The 21747-nt window shown below is 39.4% G+C and overlaps 1 gene segment (V, D, J or C); it reads right to left on the bottom strand.

The window, feature by feature from the left end:
- Positions 21198-21747, bottom strand: LOC102182213. The segment is given in 2 exon segments: positions 21198-21499; positions 21664-21747. Coding segments are annotated over 2 exon segments (357 nt in total).

Raw genomic sequence — 21747 nt, 5'->3', positions numbered from 1 at the left:
TCTTTGAGTGCCTGGCAGCACATATACACACTACTCAGAACCTGTGTGACTCCCCGGAACAGGAAGTGGGGACTGTCATGTTCATAGACCACGTAGTCTGTGCACACATGAGGAAAAGTCTGGCTCACCACAAACCTTTACTTTGTCTCCTTGTCTTTCCCTGGTCATTAAATTAGGCAGATCCTGAAAGAAGGCATGGAAAAAGCAATCAGTATTAAAATTTGAGCTGAGGGGAACTGAATATTAAGCAACTTGACATCAATAATTATTCAGCAAAATGTTTTTTTCCACATGATTTAAAATATAATTTACTATAGCTTATGAAATGTTCTGTTATCTATTAACTGGTTGTTTATTTAGCCTATACTTACTTTTCTCCATCCAGAATCTAATGACTCTTTTAGGAAAACTTGAAGATCTTAGACTTCTTGGTGAATGGAAATTTTCCTCAAAATAATTATTGTATCTCTTTGTCTTTGTATTGAGTTCTATGACTCTATTTAGGTTTTTCAATAAATAAAGTTACTTTACCATAAACGACAAAAAAATCAGTCCATCTGACTTTCAGAGTCTATTCAGTTTTAAATTTTGAATGAAATTGTAACAGGAATAAAATATTCTTTTGAAATTTGAAATTAAGTCTCATTTAGTAGGCTTTGAGGAAGATCAGGATATTCAGTCCTGTCTCCTCCACAAGTAGAATTGTATTTATTAAACCATGTATCCTAGAATTGTCCTGATGTCACATTTTCTGTCATTGGTCTAAAGTGTCAGTCTCACTTGTTAGTGGCTCGTTACTTTTGTCTTTGTAAAATAAATTCAAGATAAGTATGCCAGATCTTTCTGTGACATAATGCTGTAATGCTCTGCTACAGAAGTTGGTATCTACAGGTTTCAAACACTTTATTGTTGTTGTTCAGTTACTAAGTTGTGTCCAACTCTTTGTGACCCCATGGACTGCAGCACATCAGGCCACACTGTGCTTCAATATCTCCCAAAGGTGCTCTAATTCATGTCCATTGAGTCAATGATGCTCTAATCATCTCATCCTCTGCCTCTCCCTTCTCCCTTCACCTTCAATCTTTCCCATCATCAAGGTCTTTTCCAATGAATTGGCTCTTCGCATCAGGTGGCCAAAGTATTGGAGTTTTAGCTTCAACATCAGTCCTTCCAGTGAATATTCACAGTTGATTCCTATTAGGATTGACTGGTTTGTCTTCCTTGCAGTCCAAGGGATTCTCAAGAGTCTTCTCCAACGCCACAGTTCAAAAACATCAAGCTTTCAGCCTTATTTATAGTCTCTTACACCACACATGACTATTGGAAAAACCATAGCTTTGACTATACAGACCTTTGTCAGCAAAGTGATGTGTATGCTTTTTAATATGTCATCTTAAGCTTCCTAGTTGGCACTAGTGGTTAAGAACTTGCCTGCAAATTCAGGAGACATAAGAGGTGTGTGTTCAATCCTTGGGTCAGGAAGATCCCCTGGAGGAGGGCATGGCAACTCACTCCAGTATTCTTGCCTGGGAAATCTCATGGACAGAGGAGCCTGGAGGGCTATGATTCATAGGGATGCAGAGACAGACACAACAGAAGCGACTTAGCCCACCTGCAGGTTTGTCATATCTTTTCTTCCACGGGGCAAGCATCTTTCAATTTCATGGCCGCAGCCACTGTCCATAGGGATTTTGGAGCCCAAGAAAGTAAAATCTGTCATTGCTTCTACTTTTTCCCCTTCTATTTGCCATGAAGTGATGGGGCCAGATGCCATGATCTTAGAGTTTTGAATGTTGAGTTTCAAGGCAGCTTTTTCACTCTCCTCTTTCACACTCATCAAAAAGCCCTTTCAGTTCCTCTTCATTTTCTCCCATTAGAGTGGTATCTTCTGCATATCTGAGGTTTTTTATATTTCTCCCAGCAATCTTGATTCCACCTGGTGATTCATCCAGCCTGGCGTTTTACATGTTGTACTCAGCATATAAGTTAAATAAGAAAGTTGACAATATACAGCCTCGAAAGACTCCTTTCCCGATTTGGAACCAGTCCATTATTCCATGTCCGGTTCTAATGCTTCTTGACCTGCATCCAGGTTTCTCGGGAGACAAGTGAGGTGGGCCGGTATTTCCATCACTTTAAGAATGTTCCACAGTTTGTTGTTATCCACACAAAGTTTTCAGCATAGTCAATGAAGTAAAAGTAGATGCTTTTCTGGAATTCCTTTGCTTTCTCCATGATCAATGAATGTTAGCAACTTGATCTCTGGTTCCTCTGCTTCTTTGAAATCCAGCCTGTACATCTGGAAGTTCTTGGTTCACACACTGTTGAAAGCTAGCTTAAAAGATTTTAAGCATAACCTTACTTACATATGAAATGAGCACAATTGAATAATAGTTTGAACAATGTTTGGCATTGCTCTTCTTGGGACTGAGTGAAACTGACCTTTTCCAGTCCTATTCAGACACTTAGTATATGTCAAGACCACAGAGGCTGATGATTGAAGTTTTTTACTGTGGATGATCATGAAGTATGTATCTCTCAATCTTCCACTTAGTTTCATCATCTTAATAAATTAATTTAATTAATTTAAAAGAACCAAAAGCAAATAAGCAAGTAGAAAAGGAAGTATAGACACAGTCTCCAAAACAGTGCCAGTTCTTAAAATTTAAGGTCAAAGAACTCATTAATGAGTGGTGCAGGGAGGAGAGTTTATATGCAGTTGAACCATCTACTCTTCTGTCCCATTTCAGCTCTGAGTGACAGGCAGCTGATGTCCTGGTTTCTAATTATTTACAAGGAAGCAGGGGAGACCACAAATGCCCAGAGTAGTCTGGGGAGCAGAATGATAATACATATATTATATAGATCATTGTATTATATGTATCATTTTATTATATATACCACACATTTTTATATCTACCTTTTTATGCACAGCTGTGAAATTTATCCCATTTGTAGGTTCTTGTTACTACTACTAAATTAAGATACAGAATCATTCCATTACCCTAAAGTACTTACTTTGCAGGTCATCCCCATCTCCAACCCTTGAAAATCCCTGAAATCTGTTGATGTCCTGGTTTACAATTATTTGTAACTAAGCAGAAGAGACCACAAAGGCTTGCAGCAGCCTGAAGAGCAGCTTGATATTTTAAAATATATATGCTAATATAATAATTACATATACATACCAGGAAATTTATATTGCCAAAATTTTATTAAAATATATATTGTGATCAGATACCTCAGTTTAATATGCACCCTGGTTTTGATGCATGGCTCTGTGAAACTTTATCACATGTATAGGCTCTTGTTACCACCATTAAAATCATGACATAGAGTTGTTTCATCTCTCTAAAGAAACCCTCTTTGTACACCCTCCAGAGGCCTGCAATTCTTTACAATCCAGGTCACTACTGATCTCCTTTCATCTTTATATTTTGTCTTGTTGAGAATGTTGTAAAAGTAGAATCACACTACATATACAGTCATAATAATCCAATAAGTGTAATCATATACCATGTAGCCTCTGAGATTGATTTTTTTACTCTGTATAACATCCTGAGACCCATCTAGACTACTGCATTTAATAGTTTGTTCCTTTTAATCACTACAGACTGTCCCCAACTTATGATAATTCAATTTAGAATTTTTGACTTTATGGTAGTGAGAGAGTGATATGCTTTCAGTAGAAACCATACTCGGAATATTGAAATTTTATCTTTTCCTGGGCTAGCAACATGCAGTATTGTGTTTCCTGGTGATTCTGGGCAGCAAGAATGAGCTGAGCTCCTGGCCAGCCTCAAAATCATGAGTGTAAACAACTAACACATTTACAGCCATTTCATAGCCATATAACCATCCTTATTTTCACTTTCAGGGCAGTATTTAATACATAGCATAAGATTTTCATCATTTTAGTATAAAATAGACTGTGTGAGATGATTTTTTCCCCCACTGTAGGCTAATGCAAGTATTGGTCACATTTAAGGGAAGCTAGGTTAAATATATTAGATGGATTTTCTTTTTTTTTAAATTTTAATATATTTTTATTGAAGTATAGTTGCTTAAAATGTTAGTTTCTGCAGTGCAGCAAAGTGAATCAGTTTTACATGTATATATTTATCTCTATTCTTTTTTAGATTTCCTTTCCATATTAAATGAACTTTTGACTTCCTATTGTTTCAACTTAAAATGATTTGTTGCAAAATAACCCTCTTGAAGTTGAGAAAGATGTATAAATAATATTTCATTGTGTGAATGTACTACAGGATATTTATCTGTTCATTCAGTGAAGATCACTGGTTGATTTCCCGTATTAAGAATTCAGCAAGTGAATATTTAAGTGTATTTGAAATTCTTAGACTCTTTTCTAGAATGACTGGGCCATTCACCCACCAGCAATGCATGAGGAATCCAACTTCTCTGCATCCTTGCCAGAACTTGATATTGTCGGTATTTTTAATTCTAGCCCTTATGATATATGTAAAGTGGTATCTGTTTGTGGTTTTAATTTGGATTTCCCTAATATAAATTTAGGGGCATATTCTTTGTATTTCCTACATAGATAATCATGTTACCAGCAAATAGTGGCAGTTTTACTTCTTCTTTCAACTCTATAAGATTGTTACATCTACTTTCTTTATTGCACTTGCTCCAACATCTAGCACTGTACCGAAAGAGTGACAAGAATGGATACTCTGGCTTTTTCCTCTTTCTTAGAGAAAATTATAGTCTTTTACTAGTAAGAATACCATTAGTGATTGAGGAAATTCCCCATTATTCTTGTGATTCTTAGAGTTTTCATCATAATTGACTACTGAATTTTAGCAAATCCTTTTTTTCTGACTAGATTAATATGATGATATGATTCTTCTTTTCTACCCTGCTAATATGGTGAATTCTATCCATTGATTTTCAATATTAAAGTGTTTTGCACCCTTGAAAGAAACTACATTTATTCATGGTATATTACTCATTTTACATATCAATGAATTTTACTTGCTAAAATATTTTAAGAAATTTGTGTCTATCTTCTAGATAAAAGATATTTCCCTGTAGTTATCAGTTCTTTATGGTCTTTGTCTGATTTTGGCATCAGGGTAATATTAGCCTCATAAAATGAGTGAAGAATTATTTTCTATCTATTGTCTGCAAGAAACGGTATATAATTCATGCTAATTCCTCTTCAATGTTTGACAGAATTCTTCAATGACACTGAATCTGGGGATTTTTTTAATTAAAATTCAATTTCTTCATAGACATCATGACTTCAGCTTTCTCTGGCCCCTGCTCTGAGGAGAGATGAGGAGGAGCGACCCCTGGAGCCCACAGTGAGGTTTGGGGACAGACAGCAGGTGCTTCCAGAGAACTGTGCCTCTGCACAGAAGTAGGTTCCTGCATCTGAGAGCTGGGCAGCAGCAAGGTGCAGGGAGCTGTGCTGTCTGGTCTCTCTAAGCCGACCTGTCAGTCTCTGCTCCGTCTTCACTTCTCCAGCCTTAGCTAATATCATCAAGAGGACAGGACTTCCCCCAGGGCTCTGCTTATACCACTGTAAGTTGTAAAATGTGCTTGAGGAATTGTAGTTATGTGGTGAAGTTCTCCCCTTCTTGCAGAAGCAAGAATTCAGGAAAATGCTTTATCTGTTGTCCATTCATTTCTGTTCAGAAAAGTAATGAGAAGTAACAGAGAAAGTCTGATTAGATGTTTATTCTCTCAGCTATAATGGTCTTTTTCATTCTTCTTGTGTATTTTCTCCTTCTTTCCATGTCTCCCTCGCCAACTCCCTCTGTCTCCCTCCCACATTTTAGTTGTTATGTTTTTCTCAACATCTGTCTCTCAGTCAGAAAATCCCACTCCTACAGTTGCTTGCAGATAAGATTCCTCTGTGCTGAATCTTCTGGGAGGAATCAAACTCACGTGATATTTGTATCCATAAGATCAACACTGGTGCTAACAGTAGCATCTCCCTTTTCTTCCTCATCAGAAAGAGTTGCTGAATCTGCCTGCTCCTAAAGGGTTTCCCTTGTATCCGCTTCTTCCAGACCCGTAGAAATGTAGTCTATACTGCTTTTTGGTAAGAAAATAGAAAGGAGTGACTACAATCTGAGACAGCCAATCAGACTTACTACCTTATTACCCACCCATCTTCCCCAGGGAGTGTCTATGTTTGCAGATGCTGCCCCTCTGCGACTGGATCAAAAATTGCTGATCCAGTAATACCTGGTAAATAGTGGTTACTCAAACATTTCTTGAATGATAAATAAATGTGTATGTTTACTTATGAGAGAATTTGAATGAAAATGTCCCAAAGAGTAATTTAATTAATTACTCTTTAATTTAATTTAAAAATGCCCTTCCATGAATGTAAACAATCAGGAGTTGCTTGTAGCTATTTAGAAATGTTACCTTTGGAGAACTGTGTGAGCCCCAGTAGCCCTTGTTCTACCATTACGAATTATCACAAATGTGATGGCTCCAAAAAGCAAGAATTGGTTCCCTACAATCTGGAGGTCAGAAGTCTGAAAACAAGGTGTCAGCAGGAACATACTCCTTCCAAATGAGGAGAGAATTTTTCCTTGCTTCTTCTGGCTTCTGGTGGCTCCAGGTCCTCCTTTGCTAGTGACTGTATATCTCCAACCTCCTCCTCCATCGAGAAGACCTCACAAGGCCTTCTCACCTGTGTGTCTCTTAAAAGGACACTTGTCACTGGATTGAGGCCCCACCAAGATAATCCAGTATGATTGGATATTTATACCCTTTTCCCAATTACATTTGAAAAGTTTCTGTGTTAAATAAGTTCACATTCACAGTTTCCATAGATTAGGATGTGAATGTACCTTTTGGGGCCCACCTTCTAACTCACTATAGGATCCTTAATGTCTTTGAACTGTTGCCATGCAGTTATATAAATGGTAGACATCTCAAAACTTCTTTAAAGTCAAAAGTAAATCTGAATCTGAATTACTTTATATATAGAAACAGAAGGAGTAGCAGATTTAGGATGTAATGGAAAAGGAAAATTCCATGAGTTAACAAAGTTCTTTGAAATGCACATCATTGAGATAGCTTTTCAGCCATGTTGGATTTGGACCCCCAAATGAAGACAAATCTATGAATGTTATGGTGGTGAAGGCTCCACTCCCACCCTAAAAGAGCAATGGGTCTGGAGCAGCACTCGGGAATGCTTTAAAAGTTTCCTGGTCTTCATGTAGATCAAGAGCCCTGCCAAAGTTTACACAGACGGATGTAAAACCAAGACAGAATAGTCACCCATTGGAGAAGGTTGCCCTTTCCCAACTCACACCATTGTATTTGCTATAGCCTATCTCCCGGTCTTGTGCTGTGAAGGAGATATTTGCTAAGTGATAAGAAGGGAACCTGACAATGCTTTGGTTTGTGGACGAAAAGGAATCTCTTCATGCCTCGTAGGAAACAGTTTGAATGAATATATATATAAATATAAGATGGCCCTCAGTAGCAAATATTCTTGTCAAACCATCTTAAGAGTGGACCAGATTCAAGAATATTTATAATTAAAAGTTAGCAATATTATCCTCTAAGATCTCACAAAACCAATACAATATTGTAAAGTAATTATCCTCCAATTAAAATAAATTTTTTTATCTTTTAATAAATTTTATTTTTACTTTAATTTACTTTACAATACTGTATTGGTTTTGCCATACATTGACATGAATCTGCCACGGGTGTATACGAGCTCCCAATCCTGAACCCCCCTTCCACCTCCCACCCCATATCATCTCTCTGAATCATCCCCATGCACCAGCCCCAAGCATCCTGTTTCCTGTATCGAACATTGACTGGTGCTTCGTTTCTTACATGATAGTATACATGTTTCAATGCCATTCTCCCAAATCATCCCACCCTCTCCCTCTCCCTTAGAGTCCAAAAGTCCGTTCTATATATCTGTGTAGCTTTTGCCATCTCACATACAGGATTATAATTACTATCTTTCTAAATTCCATATATATGTGTCAGTATACTGTATTGGTGTTTTTCTTTCTGGCTTATTTCACTCTGCATAATCGGCTCCAGTTTCATCCATCTCATTAGAACTGATTCAAATGTATTCTTTTTAATGGCTGAGTAGTACTCCATTGTGTATATGTACCACAGCTTTCTTATCCATTCATCTGCTGATGGACATCTAGGTTGTTTCCATGTCCTGGCTATTATAAATAGTGCTGCGATGAACATTGGGGTACACGTGTCTCTTTCAATTCTGGTTTCCTTGGTGTGCATGCCTAGCAGTGGGATTGTTGGGTCATAAGGCAGTTCTATTTGCAATTTTTTGAGGAATCTTCACACTGTTCTCCATAGTGGCTGTACTAGTTTGCATTCACACCAACAGTGTAACAGGGTTCCCTTTCCTCCACACCCTCTCCAGCGTTTATTGCTTGTAGACTTTTGGATCACAGCCATTCTGACTGGTGTGAAGTGGTACCTCATTGTGGTCTTGATTTGCATTTCTCTAATAATGAGTGATGTTGAGCATCTTTTCATGTGTTTGTTAGCCATCCATATGTCTTCTTTGGAGAAATGTCTATTTAGTTCTTTGGCCCATTTTTTGATTGGGTCGTTTATTTTTCAGGAGTTGAGTTGCATAAGTTGCTTGTATATTTTTGAGATTAGTTGTTTGTCAGTTGCTTCATTTGCTATTGTTTTATCCCATTCAGAAGGCTGTCTTTTCACCTTGCTTATAGTTTCTGTTGTTGTGCAGAAGCTTTTAGTTTTAATTAGATCACATTTCCTTATTTTTGCTTTTATTTCCAGTATTCTGGGAGGTGGATCATAGAGGATCCTGCTGTGATTTATGTCGGAGAGTGTTTTGCCTATGTTCTCCTCTAGGAGTTTTATAGTTTCTGGTCTTACATTTAGATCTTTAATCCATTTTGAGTTTATTTTTGTGTATGGTGTTAGAAAGTGATCTAGTTTCATTCTTTTACAAGTGGTTGACCAGTTTTCCCAGCACCACTTGTTAAAGAGATTGTCTTTACTCCATTGTATATTCCTGCCTCCTTTGTCAAAGATAAGGTGTCCATAGGTGTATGAATTTATTTCTGGGCTTTCTATTTTGTCCCATTGATCTATATTTCTGTCTTTGTGCCAGTACCATACTGTCTTGATGACTGTGGCTTTGTAGTAGAGCCTGAAGTCAGGCAAGTTGATTCCTCCAGTTCCATTCTTCTTTCTCAAGATTCCTTTGGCTATTCGACGTTTTTTGTATTTCCATACAAATCTTGAAATTATTTGTTCTAGTTCTGTGAAAAATACCACTGGTAGCTTGATAGGGATTGCATTGAATCTGTAGATTGCTTTGGGGGTAGTATACTCATTTTCACTATATTGATTCTTCTGATCCATGAACATGGTATATTTTTCCGTCTATTAGTGTCCTCTTTGATTTCTTTCATCAGTGTTTTATAGTTTTATACATATAGGTCTTTAGTTTCTTTAGGTAGATATATTCCTAAGTATTTTATTCTTTTCGTTGCAATGGTGAATGGAATTGTTTCCTTAATTTCTTTTTCTACTTTCTCATTATTAGTGTATAGGATTGCATGGGATTTCTGTGTGTTGATTTTATATCCTTCAACTTTACTATATTCATTGATTAGCTTTAATAATTTTCTAGTGGAGTCTTTAGGGTTTTCTATGTAGAGGATCATGTCATCTGCAAACAGTGAGAGTTTTACTTCTTTTCCAATTTGGATTCCTTTTATTTCTTTTTCTGTTCTGATTGCTGTGGCCAAAACTTCCAGAACTATGTTGAACAGTAACGGTGAAAGTGGGCACCCTTGTCTTGTTCCTGACTTTAGGGGAAATGCTTTCAATTTTTCACCATTGAGGATCATGTTTGCTGTGGGTTTGTCCTATATAGCTTTTATTATGTTGAGGTATGTTCCTTCTATTCCTGCTTTCTAGAGAGTTGTTTTTTTTTTTAATCACAAATGGATGTTGAATTTTTTCAAAGGCCTTCTCTGCATCTATTGAGATAATCATATGGATTTTATTTTTCAATTTGTTAATGTGGTGAATTACGTTGATTGATTTGTGGATATTGAAGAATCCTTGCATCCCTGGGATAAAGCCTATTTGGTCATGGTGTATGATCTTTTTAATGTGTTGTTGGATTCGTATTGCTAGAATTTTGTTGAGGATTTTTGCAACTATGTTCATCAGTGATATTGGCCCGTAGTTTTCTTTTTTTGTGGCATCTTTGTCAGGTTTTGGTATTAGGGTGATGGTGGCCTCATAGAATGAGTTTGGAAGTTTACCTTCCTCTGCAATTTTCTGGAAGAGTTTGAGTAGGATAGGTGTTAGCGCTTCTCTAAATTTTTGGTAGAATTCAGCTGTGAAGCAGTCTGGACCTGGGCTTTGTTTGCTGGAAGATTTCTGATTACATTTTCAATTTCCGTGCTTGTGATGGGTCTGTTAAGATTTTCTATTTCTTCCTGGTTCAGTTTTGGAAAGTTGTACTTTTCTAAGAATTTGTCCATTTCTTCCACGTTGTCTGTTTTATTGGCATATAATTGCTGATAGTAGTCTCTTATGATCCTTTGTATTTCTGTGTTGTCTGTTGTGATCTCTCCATTTTCATTTCTAATTTTATTGATTTGACTTTTCTCTCTTTGTTTCTTGATGAGTCTGGCTAATGGTTTGTCAATTTTATTTATCCTTTCAAAGAACCAGCTTTTGGCTTTGTTGATTTGTGCTATGGTCTCTTTTGTTTCTTTTGCATTTATTTCTGCCCTATTTTTTTTTTTTTTTTGATATACTGGATTTATTTTTTTTTTTTAATTTTTATTCTTTTAAATTTTAAAATCTTTAATTCTTACATGCCCTATTTTTAAGATTTCTTTCCTTCTACTAACTCTAGGGTTCTCCAGTTCTTCCTTTTCTTGTTGCTTTAGGTGTCGAGTTAGGTTATTTATATGACTTTTTTCTTGTGTCTTGAGGTATGCCTGTATTGCCATGAACTTTCCTCTTAGCACTGCTTTTATAGTGTCCCACAGGTTTTGGGTTGTTGTGTTTTCATTTTTATTCATTTCTATGCATATTTTGATTTCTTTTTTGATTTCTTCTGTGATTTGTTGGTTATTCAGCAGCGTGTTGTTCAGTCTCCATATGTTGGAATTTTTAATAGTTTTTCTCCTGTAATAGAGATCTAATCTTAATGCATTATGGTCAGAAAAGATGCTTGGAATGATTTCGATTTTTTTGAATTTATAGAGGTTAGATTTATGACCCAGGATGTGATCTATCCTGGAGAAGGTTCCATGAGCACTTGAGAGAAAGGTGAAATTCATTGTTTGGGGTGAAATGTCCTATAGATATCAATTAGGTCTAACTGGTCTAATGTATCATTTAAAGTTTGCCTTTCTTTGTTAATTTTCTGTTTAGTTGATCTGTCCATAGGTGTGAGTGGGGTATTAAAGTCTCCCACTATGATTGTGTTATTGTTAATTTCCCCTTTCATAATTGTTAGCATGTGTCTTACATATTGCAGTGCTCCTATGTTGGGTGCATATATATTTATAATTGTTATATCTTCTTCTTGGATTGATCCTTTGATCATTATGTAGTGGCCTTCTTTGTCTCTTTTCACAGCCTTTGTTTTAAAGTCTATTTTATCGCATATGAGCATTGCTACTTCTGCTTTCTTTTGGTCTCTATTTGTGTGGAATATCTTTTTCCAGCCCTTCACTTTCAGTCTGTATGTGAGCCTTGTTTTGAGGTGGATCTCTTGTAGGCAGCATATATAGGGATCTTGTTTTTGTATCCATTCAGCCAGTCTTTGCCTTTTGGTTGGGGCATTCAACCCATTTACGTTTAAGGTAATTATTGATAAGTATGATCCCGTTGCCCTTTACTTTATTGTTTTGGGTTTGGGCTTATACGCCCTTTTTGTGTTTCCTGTCTAAAGAATATCCTTTAGAATTTGTTGGAGAGCTGGTTTGGTGGTGCTGAATTCTCTCAGCTTTTGCTTGTCTGTAAAGATTTTGATTTCTCCTTCATATTTGAATGAGATCCTTGCTGGCTACAGTAATCTGGGCTGTAGGTTATTTTCTTTCATCACTTTGAGTATGTCTTGCCATTCCCTCCTGGCCTGAAGCGTTTCTATTGAAAGATCTGCAGTTATCCTTATGGGAATCCTCTTGTGTGTTATTTGTTGTTTTCCCCTGTTGCTTTTAATATTTGTTCTTTGTGTTTGATCTTTGTTAATTTGATTAATATATGTCTTGGGATGTTTCGCCTTGGGTTTATCCTGTTTGGAACTGTCTGGGTTTCTTGGGCTTGGGTGATTATTTCCTTCCCCATTTTAGGGAAGTTTTCAACTATTATCTCCTCAAGGATTTTCTCATGGTCTTTCTTTTTGTCTTCTTCTGGGACTCCTATAATTTGAATGTTGGAGTGTTTCACATTGTCCTGGAGGTCTCTGAGATTGTCCTCATTTCTTTTAATTTGTGTTTGTTTTTTCCTCTCTGATTCATTTTTTTCTACCATTCTATCTTCTATTTCACTAATCCTATCTTCTGCCTCTGTTATTCTACTATTTATTGCCTCCAGAGTGTTTCTGATCTAATTTATTGCATTATTCATTACGTATTGACTCTTTTGTTATTTCTTCTAGGTCCTTGTTAAACCTTTCTTGCATCTTCTCAATCCTTGTCTCCAGGCTATTTATCTGTGATTCCATTTTGATTTCAAGATTTTGGATCATTTTCACTATCAATATTTGGAATTCTTTCTCAGGTAGATTCCCTATCTCTTCCTCCTTTGTTTGTTTTGGTGGGCATTTCTCGTGTTCCTTTACCTCCTGAGTATTCCTCTGTCTCTTCATCTTGGTTATATTGCTGCGTTTGGGGTGGCCTTTCTATATTCTGTGAATTTGTGGAGTTCTCTATTATGGAGCTTCCTCACTGTGGGTGGGGTTGTATCAGTGGCTTGTCAAGGTTTCTTGGTTAGGGAGGCTTGTGTTGGAGTTCTGGTGGGTGGAGCTGGATTTCTTCTCTCTGGAGTGCAATGAAGTGTCCAGTAATGGGTTATGAGATGTCAGTGGTTTTGGAGTAACTTTGAGCTGCCTGTATATTGAAGCTCAGGGGTGTGCTCCTGTGTTGCTGGAGGATTTGCGTGGTATGTCTTGCTCTGGAACTTGTTGGCCCTTGGGTGGTGCTTGGTTTCAGTGTAGGTATGGAGGCATTTGATGAGCTCCTATCAATTAATGTTCCTTGGATTCAGGAGTTCTCTGTTGTTCTCAGGATTTGGACTTAAGCCTCCTGCTTCTGGTTTTCAGTTTTATTTTTACAGTAGCCTCAAGACTTCTCCATCTATACAGCAATGATGATAAAACATCTAGGTTAAAGATGAAAGGTTTCTCCACATTGAGGGACACCCAGAGAGGTTCACTGAGTTACATGGAGAAGAGAAGAGGGAGGGGGTAGTTAGAGGTGACTGGAATGAGATGAGGTGGGATCAAAAGAGGAGAGAGCAAGCTAGCCAATAATCACTTCCTTATGTGTGCTCCACAGTCTCGAACCCTCAGAGGTGTTGTTGGAGTTATACAGGGAAGAGGAGAGGGAGGAAGTAGACAGAGATGGTCAGGAGGATAAAAGAGGGAAATGAAAAGGAGAGCGATAGATATGGCCAGTAACCAGTTCCCTGGTTACTGGATTCTCCCCCATCTGGAACACACAGAGATTCACAGAGTTGGGCAGAGAAGGGAAGGGGGTGGGAAGAGACAGAGGCCACCTGGTGGAGAAAAAGGAGTGTCCAATGGAGGAGAAAGTGATCAAGCCAGTAATCTCACTCTCAGGTAAAATTGGGTACTGAAGATTAGGATTTTAAATGTACAAAATTGACAAGAAATACCAAAAAGCAAAGATCAAAAATCTCGAGTAGAGTTTGAATTTTCAAAAATACAATATTAAAGAAAAGAAGAAGAAGAAGAAAAAAAAGAAAAAAAAACAAAGCCACAAGAATTATTAACAAACAACAACAACCACAAAAAGACTATATACGGTGTTTGCTTTAAAAATAGGGTCTTTTTTTTTGAAAAATAATAATAGGTTTTAAAAATAAAAATTAGAGAAATAGAGGACTTAAAAATTTAAGAGAGTTAAAAAAAAGAAGAAGAAAAAGAAAAGAAGAAAAACCAATCACGCAACAACATCAATACACCAAAAAAAAAAAAAAAAAAGATCGTAAAAATAGTAAAGATATTTCTAGCCCTTTCTCTGGTGTTGTGGGCAGTGTGGGATCACTTCCAAGGCGGTTCCCTCTGTTTAACTTCTTCTGTTTGCTGGTCTCTTCAGTGTCTGATTTCCGTCTTGACACAGGGTGGGCAGTGGTGGACACTTTTTTTTTTTTTTTTTTTAGGCTCACTTGTTCAGTCACGCTTTGGGGAAGGAGGGATGCTGCAGACAAATAACACTGGCATGTGATCACAGTGTCTCATCCACACTGTGCCTGCCCCTGCTCACAGCACACACCACTCAGGCTCTACGTTGCTCCTCCAGGAACTATCTGAGGCTGGCCTTAGGCTTCATTCACCTCCCCGGTCTAAGACGCTCAGGCTTGGCGCTCAGGTAGCCCTCAGAGGCGCAGATTCTGTTTGGCCTGCATTTTGTGCCCTTCCCAGGTCCGAGTAGCTCAGGAGCTTGGCGAGCGCAGTCGCTGTGACTTATCGCCTTTCCCTGTTGCTCAGTTTTCTGGGTGTACCGCTGGCGTTCCTTCTCAGGCGGATGATGACTGTCCAGAACCCCCAGAAGTCTTAGTTAGCAAAGAAGCCTGCTTGCATTTTGGTAGGTAATGTCTCTCATGGGCTGCGAATGCCCCCTTCCAGCCCTTATGGCTCTGGCTGCCTGTCACTACAGGGGGATGTTCTGTAGCCAGCTATTTCTGTTCCGTCCTTTGTTCTGTGCACAGTCCTGGGGGTGTCTCATGTTCGAGCGTTTCACGTGGTAGCTATCCCACAGTCTGGTTTGCTAGCCCAAGTTAGTTTGTTCTGGTTACCGGAGGGGTGTTCTGGCCCGATTCTTAACAAAGCGCTGCAGCCCACACCTCCCGCAGCCTGATTCTTAAAAAGCACTGCAGCCTGTGCCTCGCGCGCCTCCCTGCCCTGCCCCTACTTGCTAGTGGTGGATGCAGGCATCTGCACTGCTTTTCTGCTGGGGGAGTTACTGTTGGTCTCGTAATCTGTTGGTTTTAATTATTTATTTATTTTTCCTTCCTGTTATGTTGCCCTCTCTGCTTCCAAGGCCCACCACAGATTTGGCAGCGAGAATGTTTCCTGGTGTTTGGAAACCTCTCTTCTTAAGAGTCTCTTCCCGGGGCGGGATTCCCTTCCTGGGACGGAGCTCCCTCCCTACCTCCTTTGTCTCTTTTTTCATCTTTTATATTTTTTCCTACCCGTTTTTGAAGCCAATGATCTGCTTTGCTGGGTGCCTGATGTCCTCTGCCAGCATTCAGAAGTTGTTTTGTGGAATTTACTCAGCGTTGAAATGTTCTCTTGATGAATTTGTGAGGGAAAAAGTGGTCTCCCCATCCTGTTCCTCCGCCATCTTCAAAATTAAAAAAAATTATATTAGAAAAAAAAGAAATAATGTTGCTTGAACTGGGCTGTAAAAGTTGAGTACATAGAAGTGTTTTAAACAAGTACTTGGGAAAAATCATTCTGACCAAAGAGGATAGTATCTGCAAAGGTTCAGATTAAGGAAAGAGCTTAATACTAGCATAAATGGTTTTATTTTAAAGTGGCTGATGTACATCTAGAGTATGTGGTAGAAAGGGTGAATGAGAAAACTAGAAGTAACTCAGCGAAAAATTGTACATTGCCTTGTAATTCTTAATATACCATTTGATCTTTACAATTTCTAATGGTTCCTCAGTATCCAAAGATGAGCAGGAAGTGAACTAATTTTATATGTTATTGTTGTTATTATTGTTGTTATTGTTGTTCAGTCGCTAAGTCATGTCCAATCCTTTGTGACCCCATGAACTGCAACATGCCAGGCTCCTCTGTCCATGGGATTTCCCAGGCAAGAGTACTGGAGTAGGTTGCCATGGTCATATAGAAGTCAGATTCAAAGAGTTGAGAATAAAGGTAGGAACAGAGTGAAGAGGCCTTTGCAGTTATCCAAGTCAGAGGTGCTAAATTCTTGGATTAGGGGAGCTGCAGGGAGTATAGAGATGAGGAAGTGGATGTGGGTGCTATTTGAGACCTGACCTTGATGATTATTAAGGTCTATGTGCTTCATTAACGCTCTGGTGCCAGTTTGCCACAAGGAACGTATTTATTCTATCAGCTCACGTGGAAACTAGTGGCCAAAGTTGCCTCCAGTGATCCTTGCTCCCTGATATCTGGGACCTTGTGTAGCCCCCGTACACACTGAGTCCAGGCTGTCTGCATGACTTACAGTAGTAAACAGATGAGCAGAAGTTAACATCATGCCAGTTTTGAGGCGAAAGGTGGCAACTCTTTGGCAGTTGGCACTTCTGTGATTTTGGAAGCCCCGAGGCACAGTATAAGATGCCCAGCTTCCTCAGGGCCACAGAGACAGATCACATGCATGGGCCCTGGTCAGTCCTAAGAATGTCTGAAGGAGAGTTGAGCCCGGGTCTCTGAGATTTCAGTTGAGCCTCAGTTTCCAGTCAACCCCACTAATTAAGTGAATAAATTGAGGGGTTCCAGTGCAGTTGAGCCCCTTTTCACCACATTGAGCAGAGGTATCATGAGATAATTAAACAGTAAATTTTGAGGTGGTTTGTTGTGCAGCAAAACACAGTGACACTAAAGTGCGTGAAGAGAATTGCTGGGGTCCAGCCCCTGCAGGATCCAGGGAAACCCGAAAGAGAAATGGTGTCAGTGTCGGCAAATGATTTAGAGAGAGAGATAAGGAAAGAATGTTGCAGATAAGAAAATAGGGGAGAAAAGAAAAGAGGCTGATGTTCCTTGGTATACACAGAAAATCAATAAAGTCTCGAGACAAGAGACTTGCATCATCTACGTAAGGCCACAGGTGCCCTCCCGGTCTCCCAAGGGAGTGAAGATGCAGGGCACCTTCCTGTTCAGGTCTTAGAAACCTAGGCAAATAAGACCTCTGTATTCCAGAAGGGAACTAGCTTGAAAGAGAGAGTAAGAGACATGGGGTGACCGAGCTTTTTCGGTGAGCGAGGCCCAATTACTTTTATTTTCAAAAGTGACTTTTATACCTCAACTTGTACATAGAGGGAAATGAAAGATGCAAGGTCATACAGAGTTAGCCCAAACATTCCAGCAGTTTTGCCCTTATCAAAACCAGGATTTTTTCTGCAAACCTTTCCCACAAATGATGTTGTGTATATTATCTTCTGGCCTTGGAGGCCTGTGAACATTTTATGACCCTCTTCATGTAAGAAATGAATCGCTAGTCTAGGTTCGATTCAGGATACAGGATGCTTGGGGCTGGTGCACTGGGATGACCCAGAGAGATGATATGGGGAGGGTGGTGGGAGGGGGGTTCAGGATTGGGAACTCATGTACACCTGTGGTGGATTCATGTCAATGTATGGCAAAACCAATACAGTATTGTAAAGTAAAAAAATAAAATTACAAAAAATAAATAAAATAAAAAGTAAAAACATTAAAAAAATTTATTTATGACCCTCTTTTGATAAAGGCTGCTCAACGAGAAAACCTATTTTCCCTCCAAGTGTTTTTTCTTTGTATTTCTAATCTATGTCAGCCTCAGAAAATGCCAAACAAAGTTACATTTCTCACAGAGTAAATGTGCAGTGAGTTACAAGAAAGAACCAATTAGCTCAAAGGTCTGATGTGGTTAAATTCAAGGCTACACTTGTTTTTCTTACATTTGAACTATGTTAACTAATGCACTCCCAGGTGCACAGTGAATAAAGGATATGGGAACTTGACAGCAAGCATTGGCTCAACAGTGAAATCTTACACCAGCACTATTCTAATAGCTTTTAACTCTTTGAAAGGCTCTATGTTTTAGGCTTCCTGTGCCTCTCACAGCTGGGGGGCTGTAAACAATCACAAGTGTAGTTGTAAAAGTCCGGGGAAACCTGTCAGGCAAGTCGGAGAGCCATCAGAAGGGTCTGAGCTGAGACACTCCTTTTATATGTAGGAGACTGTTAACTGGAGCTCTAAGTCAACTTTTCCCAGAGAAAGGTGGTTGGGGATAGCCCCTGTTAATGTCAGAAGTGTAGGTGAAAGCATAATGCAGTAAGGTAGGCAGACTCTGTTTTTTGGGGTAGATGCTCAAGAATGTCCAGGGGGGACCCCTGAGACCTGATCCCACCTTTGCGTATTGTCAGGCCTCCTTTTTCATGACCTTTGCCACGGGCGGGATTCCCCATGCTAGCTCCCGGCAGAGAATCCTGTTGAAGACTTGTGAGATATTAGCAAGAATAAAATGTGTTTTTCCTCTCTCTGATTCCTGATTGTCTCTAAGAGCTGAACTTGAAACATTTGTCTGTTTCACCAAACTTCACTTCACCTGTGGTCTGAGTGCTCCTGCCTTAGCAGAGAAGACTAGCTGGTGATGCTCAGGTGTGATAGAAGAAGGCAATGGCAACCCACTCCAGTACTCTTGCCTGGAAAATCCCATGGGCAGAGGAGCCTGGTGGGCTGCAGTCCATGGGGTTGCTAAGAGTCAGACACGACTGAGCGACTTCACTTTCACTTTTCACTTTCATGCATTGGAGAAGGAAATGGCAACCCACTCCAGTGTTCTTGCCTGGAGAATCCCAGGGATGGGAGAGCCTGGTGGTCTGCCATCTATGGGGTCGCACAGAGTTGGACACGACTGAAACGACTTAGCAGCAGCAGCAGCTCAGTTGTGATAAGAGCCTTGGGCCCCACAGAACAGGAGCAGGTGTTTGGTTGCTCATGTTGGGGCCCTACAGTAAACAGGGAGATGTGAGCTTTCCTTGTTCAATTTGATTTTTATATTTCACTCATTCTTCTCACTCCATGTGACTTTAAAAAATGAGGGACTATTTAAGAGGTCAGATCTGTATCTCTATAACTAACACAACAAACAGAATATTTTCAATTTCAAATCCATTTGAGAACCCAAAGAAACTGAAAAGTTTGGTGCATGTGTGCTTGGTTACATATGACTTTCATAAAGACACAGGTATTTTTAAGGAATCTCACTTCCAGGTTTGCATTTTCCCCATGTTTATAAGAGTGGATTTTCCAAGTTATATGGCGCTGCATCCAGGAATTGATTACGTGTGTGGAAAGTGCTTTATCTCCTTACCCCCTAAGGTGAGGCAGAACCCAGGGAATGTGGACTCACAGGTCAGTTTCAAGCAGCATTCTATACTGAAGTGCTGTACAAATGTAATCAACTTCTATATGTTCTTTGGTATGAAAAATACATGAAGCACTGTGTTGCAGCAACACACAGTATAGACAAATTTTGTCCGTGCTTTTTCTCTGTGCTTTTTGTTTCTGCCAATTCAGAGTTAGCTAAAACACAGAGTCTTCACTGATAGTATTAGAAATTTCTTCCATTGATCTTTAGGCCAATAATGTTGAAGGTCCAGTTTGGGAAGTTGACCAGCAGCTCTTTCTTTGCATGTTGTTTAATTCCATTAACACTACTGTACAATGAACTACAGGTTCACCTCATTCACTTCTGTGCTCTACCTTCCAGCTCTATGCACATTCATACAGGAAAATGGGTTCAACTATTTGCAGTCTGATGGACAAATAGATTCATTACTGCCAAGTGAATGATCTTTGAAAAAGAAAGCTTTCACATGAACGTCTCTTAAATAGTTTCAGTCTGAGGGATTTGTGTGCAAACCAGTATTGTTTTTATAATATGTATTATCTTTCCTAAACATAGTGACACTAATAAATCTTTTAAAATATGAATTTATGAAAGAGAGAGAGCACAATCGCACCATACTTCAGGAGGCTGGACAGAGGCTTGATATGAATTACTATTGTGTATGGTGGGGAAAAACCTGAAAGCATAAGCTATAAGATGAAGAGGCCCAGATGCAAAATAATCCGTGTTGACAAACCCCGGAAAGACCCCAGAATTAGCAGCCTGTGCCAGAGGAGCCTGGTGGGCTATCCTCCATAGCGTTGCGCAGAGTCAGACACACCTGAAGCGACTAAGCAGCAGCAGCACAGCACCAGTGCGGTATTAAGTGAAGGTGTTAGTCACTCAGTCGTGTCCAGCTCTTTGTGACTCCATGGACTATAGCCCACCAGGCTCCTCTGCCCATGGAATTATCCAGGCAAGAATACTGGAATGGGTAGCCATTCTCTCCTCCAGGGGATCTTCCTGACCCAGGGATCGAATACGGCTCTCCTAATTGTGGGCAGATTCTTTACAGTCTGAGCCATCAGAGAAGCCCAATATGGTATTAAACTGGTGGGTTATTCGGAAATCTGCAAAATGAACACAGGATCAGATAATTGATCAGCTTCGTATATCTGGAAATTACTAAGTAAAAAACTCAGATACTGGAGTTCAGTTACTTACTCATTATCACAGTTACAATATAAACTGGGGGAGAGACCAAGTTTAGTAGTGAATTTCCCCTATCAATTCTTCTTCCAGATATCACAGTGATTTTTAAAAATGCAAACAACCACACAGTAAAGAAATGACATACATATATTCATGTAGTGGGAAGTTTGAACTAAAGCAAACCAAAATCTCCAATGAGTTAAATGAGACAGAATTGACTGTTCTGGTATATAACATGCAGACTTCCATGCCAGATGTGTGAGACAGGATATCCCCATATTACATTCATGCACATAAGGAAATACCATAAAGACTATCTCTTAGGATGTAGCAATAGTGAAGGGTAAATATTACCCAGGAATAACCATATTATTTTAGATAGGTTTGAAAACTATCTAGTTTACTTGGAATCACAGGAAAAGAGGAGCCTAGGAACTGGAACCAATGATATGGCCAATATACTGGTGGTAGTGGAGATCAGTGATGTTTAGAAACAGTCCAGTTAGTTGAGGGAGCTACAGTGACTGGAATGCCTGTTTATCTATGTTTATATTTCCCCCTGATTACTGAAAACGCTGTCTTTCATTGAATTTCCCTTTTCCTCCTGACAATGGCTCTTTCTCAACGCTGGTCCCAGAGCAGCAGCAGGCACGGGTTTGGGTATGGGCTGCAGGGGGCTTAGTGGCACTGTGTGGAGGCACAGAGGTAGGTGGCTGAGTCTTCAGGCTGGGATCCTCTGATGTACATGGAGCTGTAGCCCTCCTTAGTATTCAGAGTGACTCTGACCCGTCCTTGCTTCTTTTCATCGCCATTTACACTTATTACAAACAGGTTCTTGGGGCCCTTTGCTGGTTCCCATCTGTACCAGTGTAAAGCATAGAAAGAGCTGGAAGGGAAACTGCAGGTGAAATTGGTGCTCTCTCCTTCCTGAACCCGCAGCAAGGGAGGACGCTGTTCCACAGTCAAAAGGCTGCTCACTCCTGTTCAGAAAGACAAGGTCACACATAGAAACTGATTTCTCTACAGTGTTCATTGCCTTCACACATTCCCAAATATTAGAATCTTGAGGTGCCTGACTGCATCTCCCTCCTTCCCCATCACCACCCAGATTGTTCAGAATGTCTTCAGTAGCCCCAGGACTTACGGCCAAGATAAAGCCACAGGATCAGCCATGAGGCTGGCAAAGGGTTCCTCTCCATTTATCCTGATCAAATATCCTCAGCAGAGG

Source organism: Capra hircus, chromosome 10 (assembly GCF_001704415.2).
Source record: "Capra hircus breed San Clemente chromosome 10, ASM170441v1, whole genome shotgun sequence".
Lineage (NCBI taxonomy): Eukaryota > Metazoa > Chordata > Mammalia > Artiodactyla > Bovidae > Capra > Capra hircus.
This window is presented reverse-complemented; position numbering and strand designations above follow the sequence as displayed.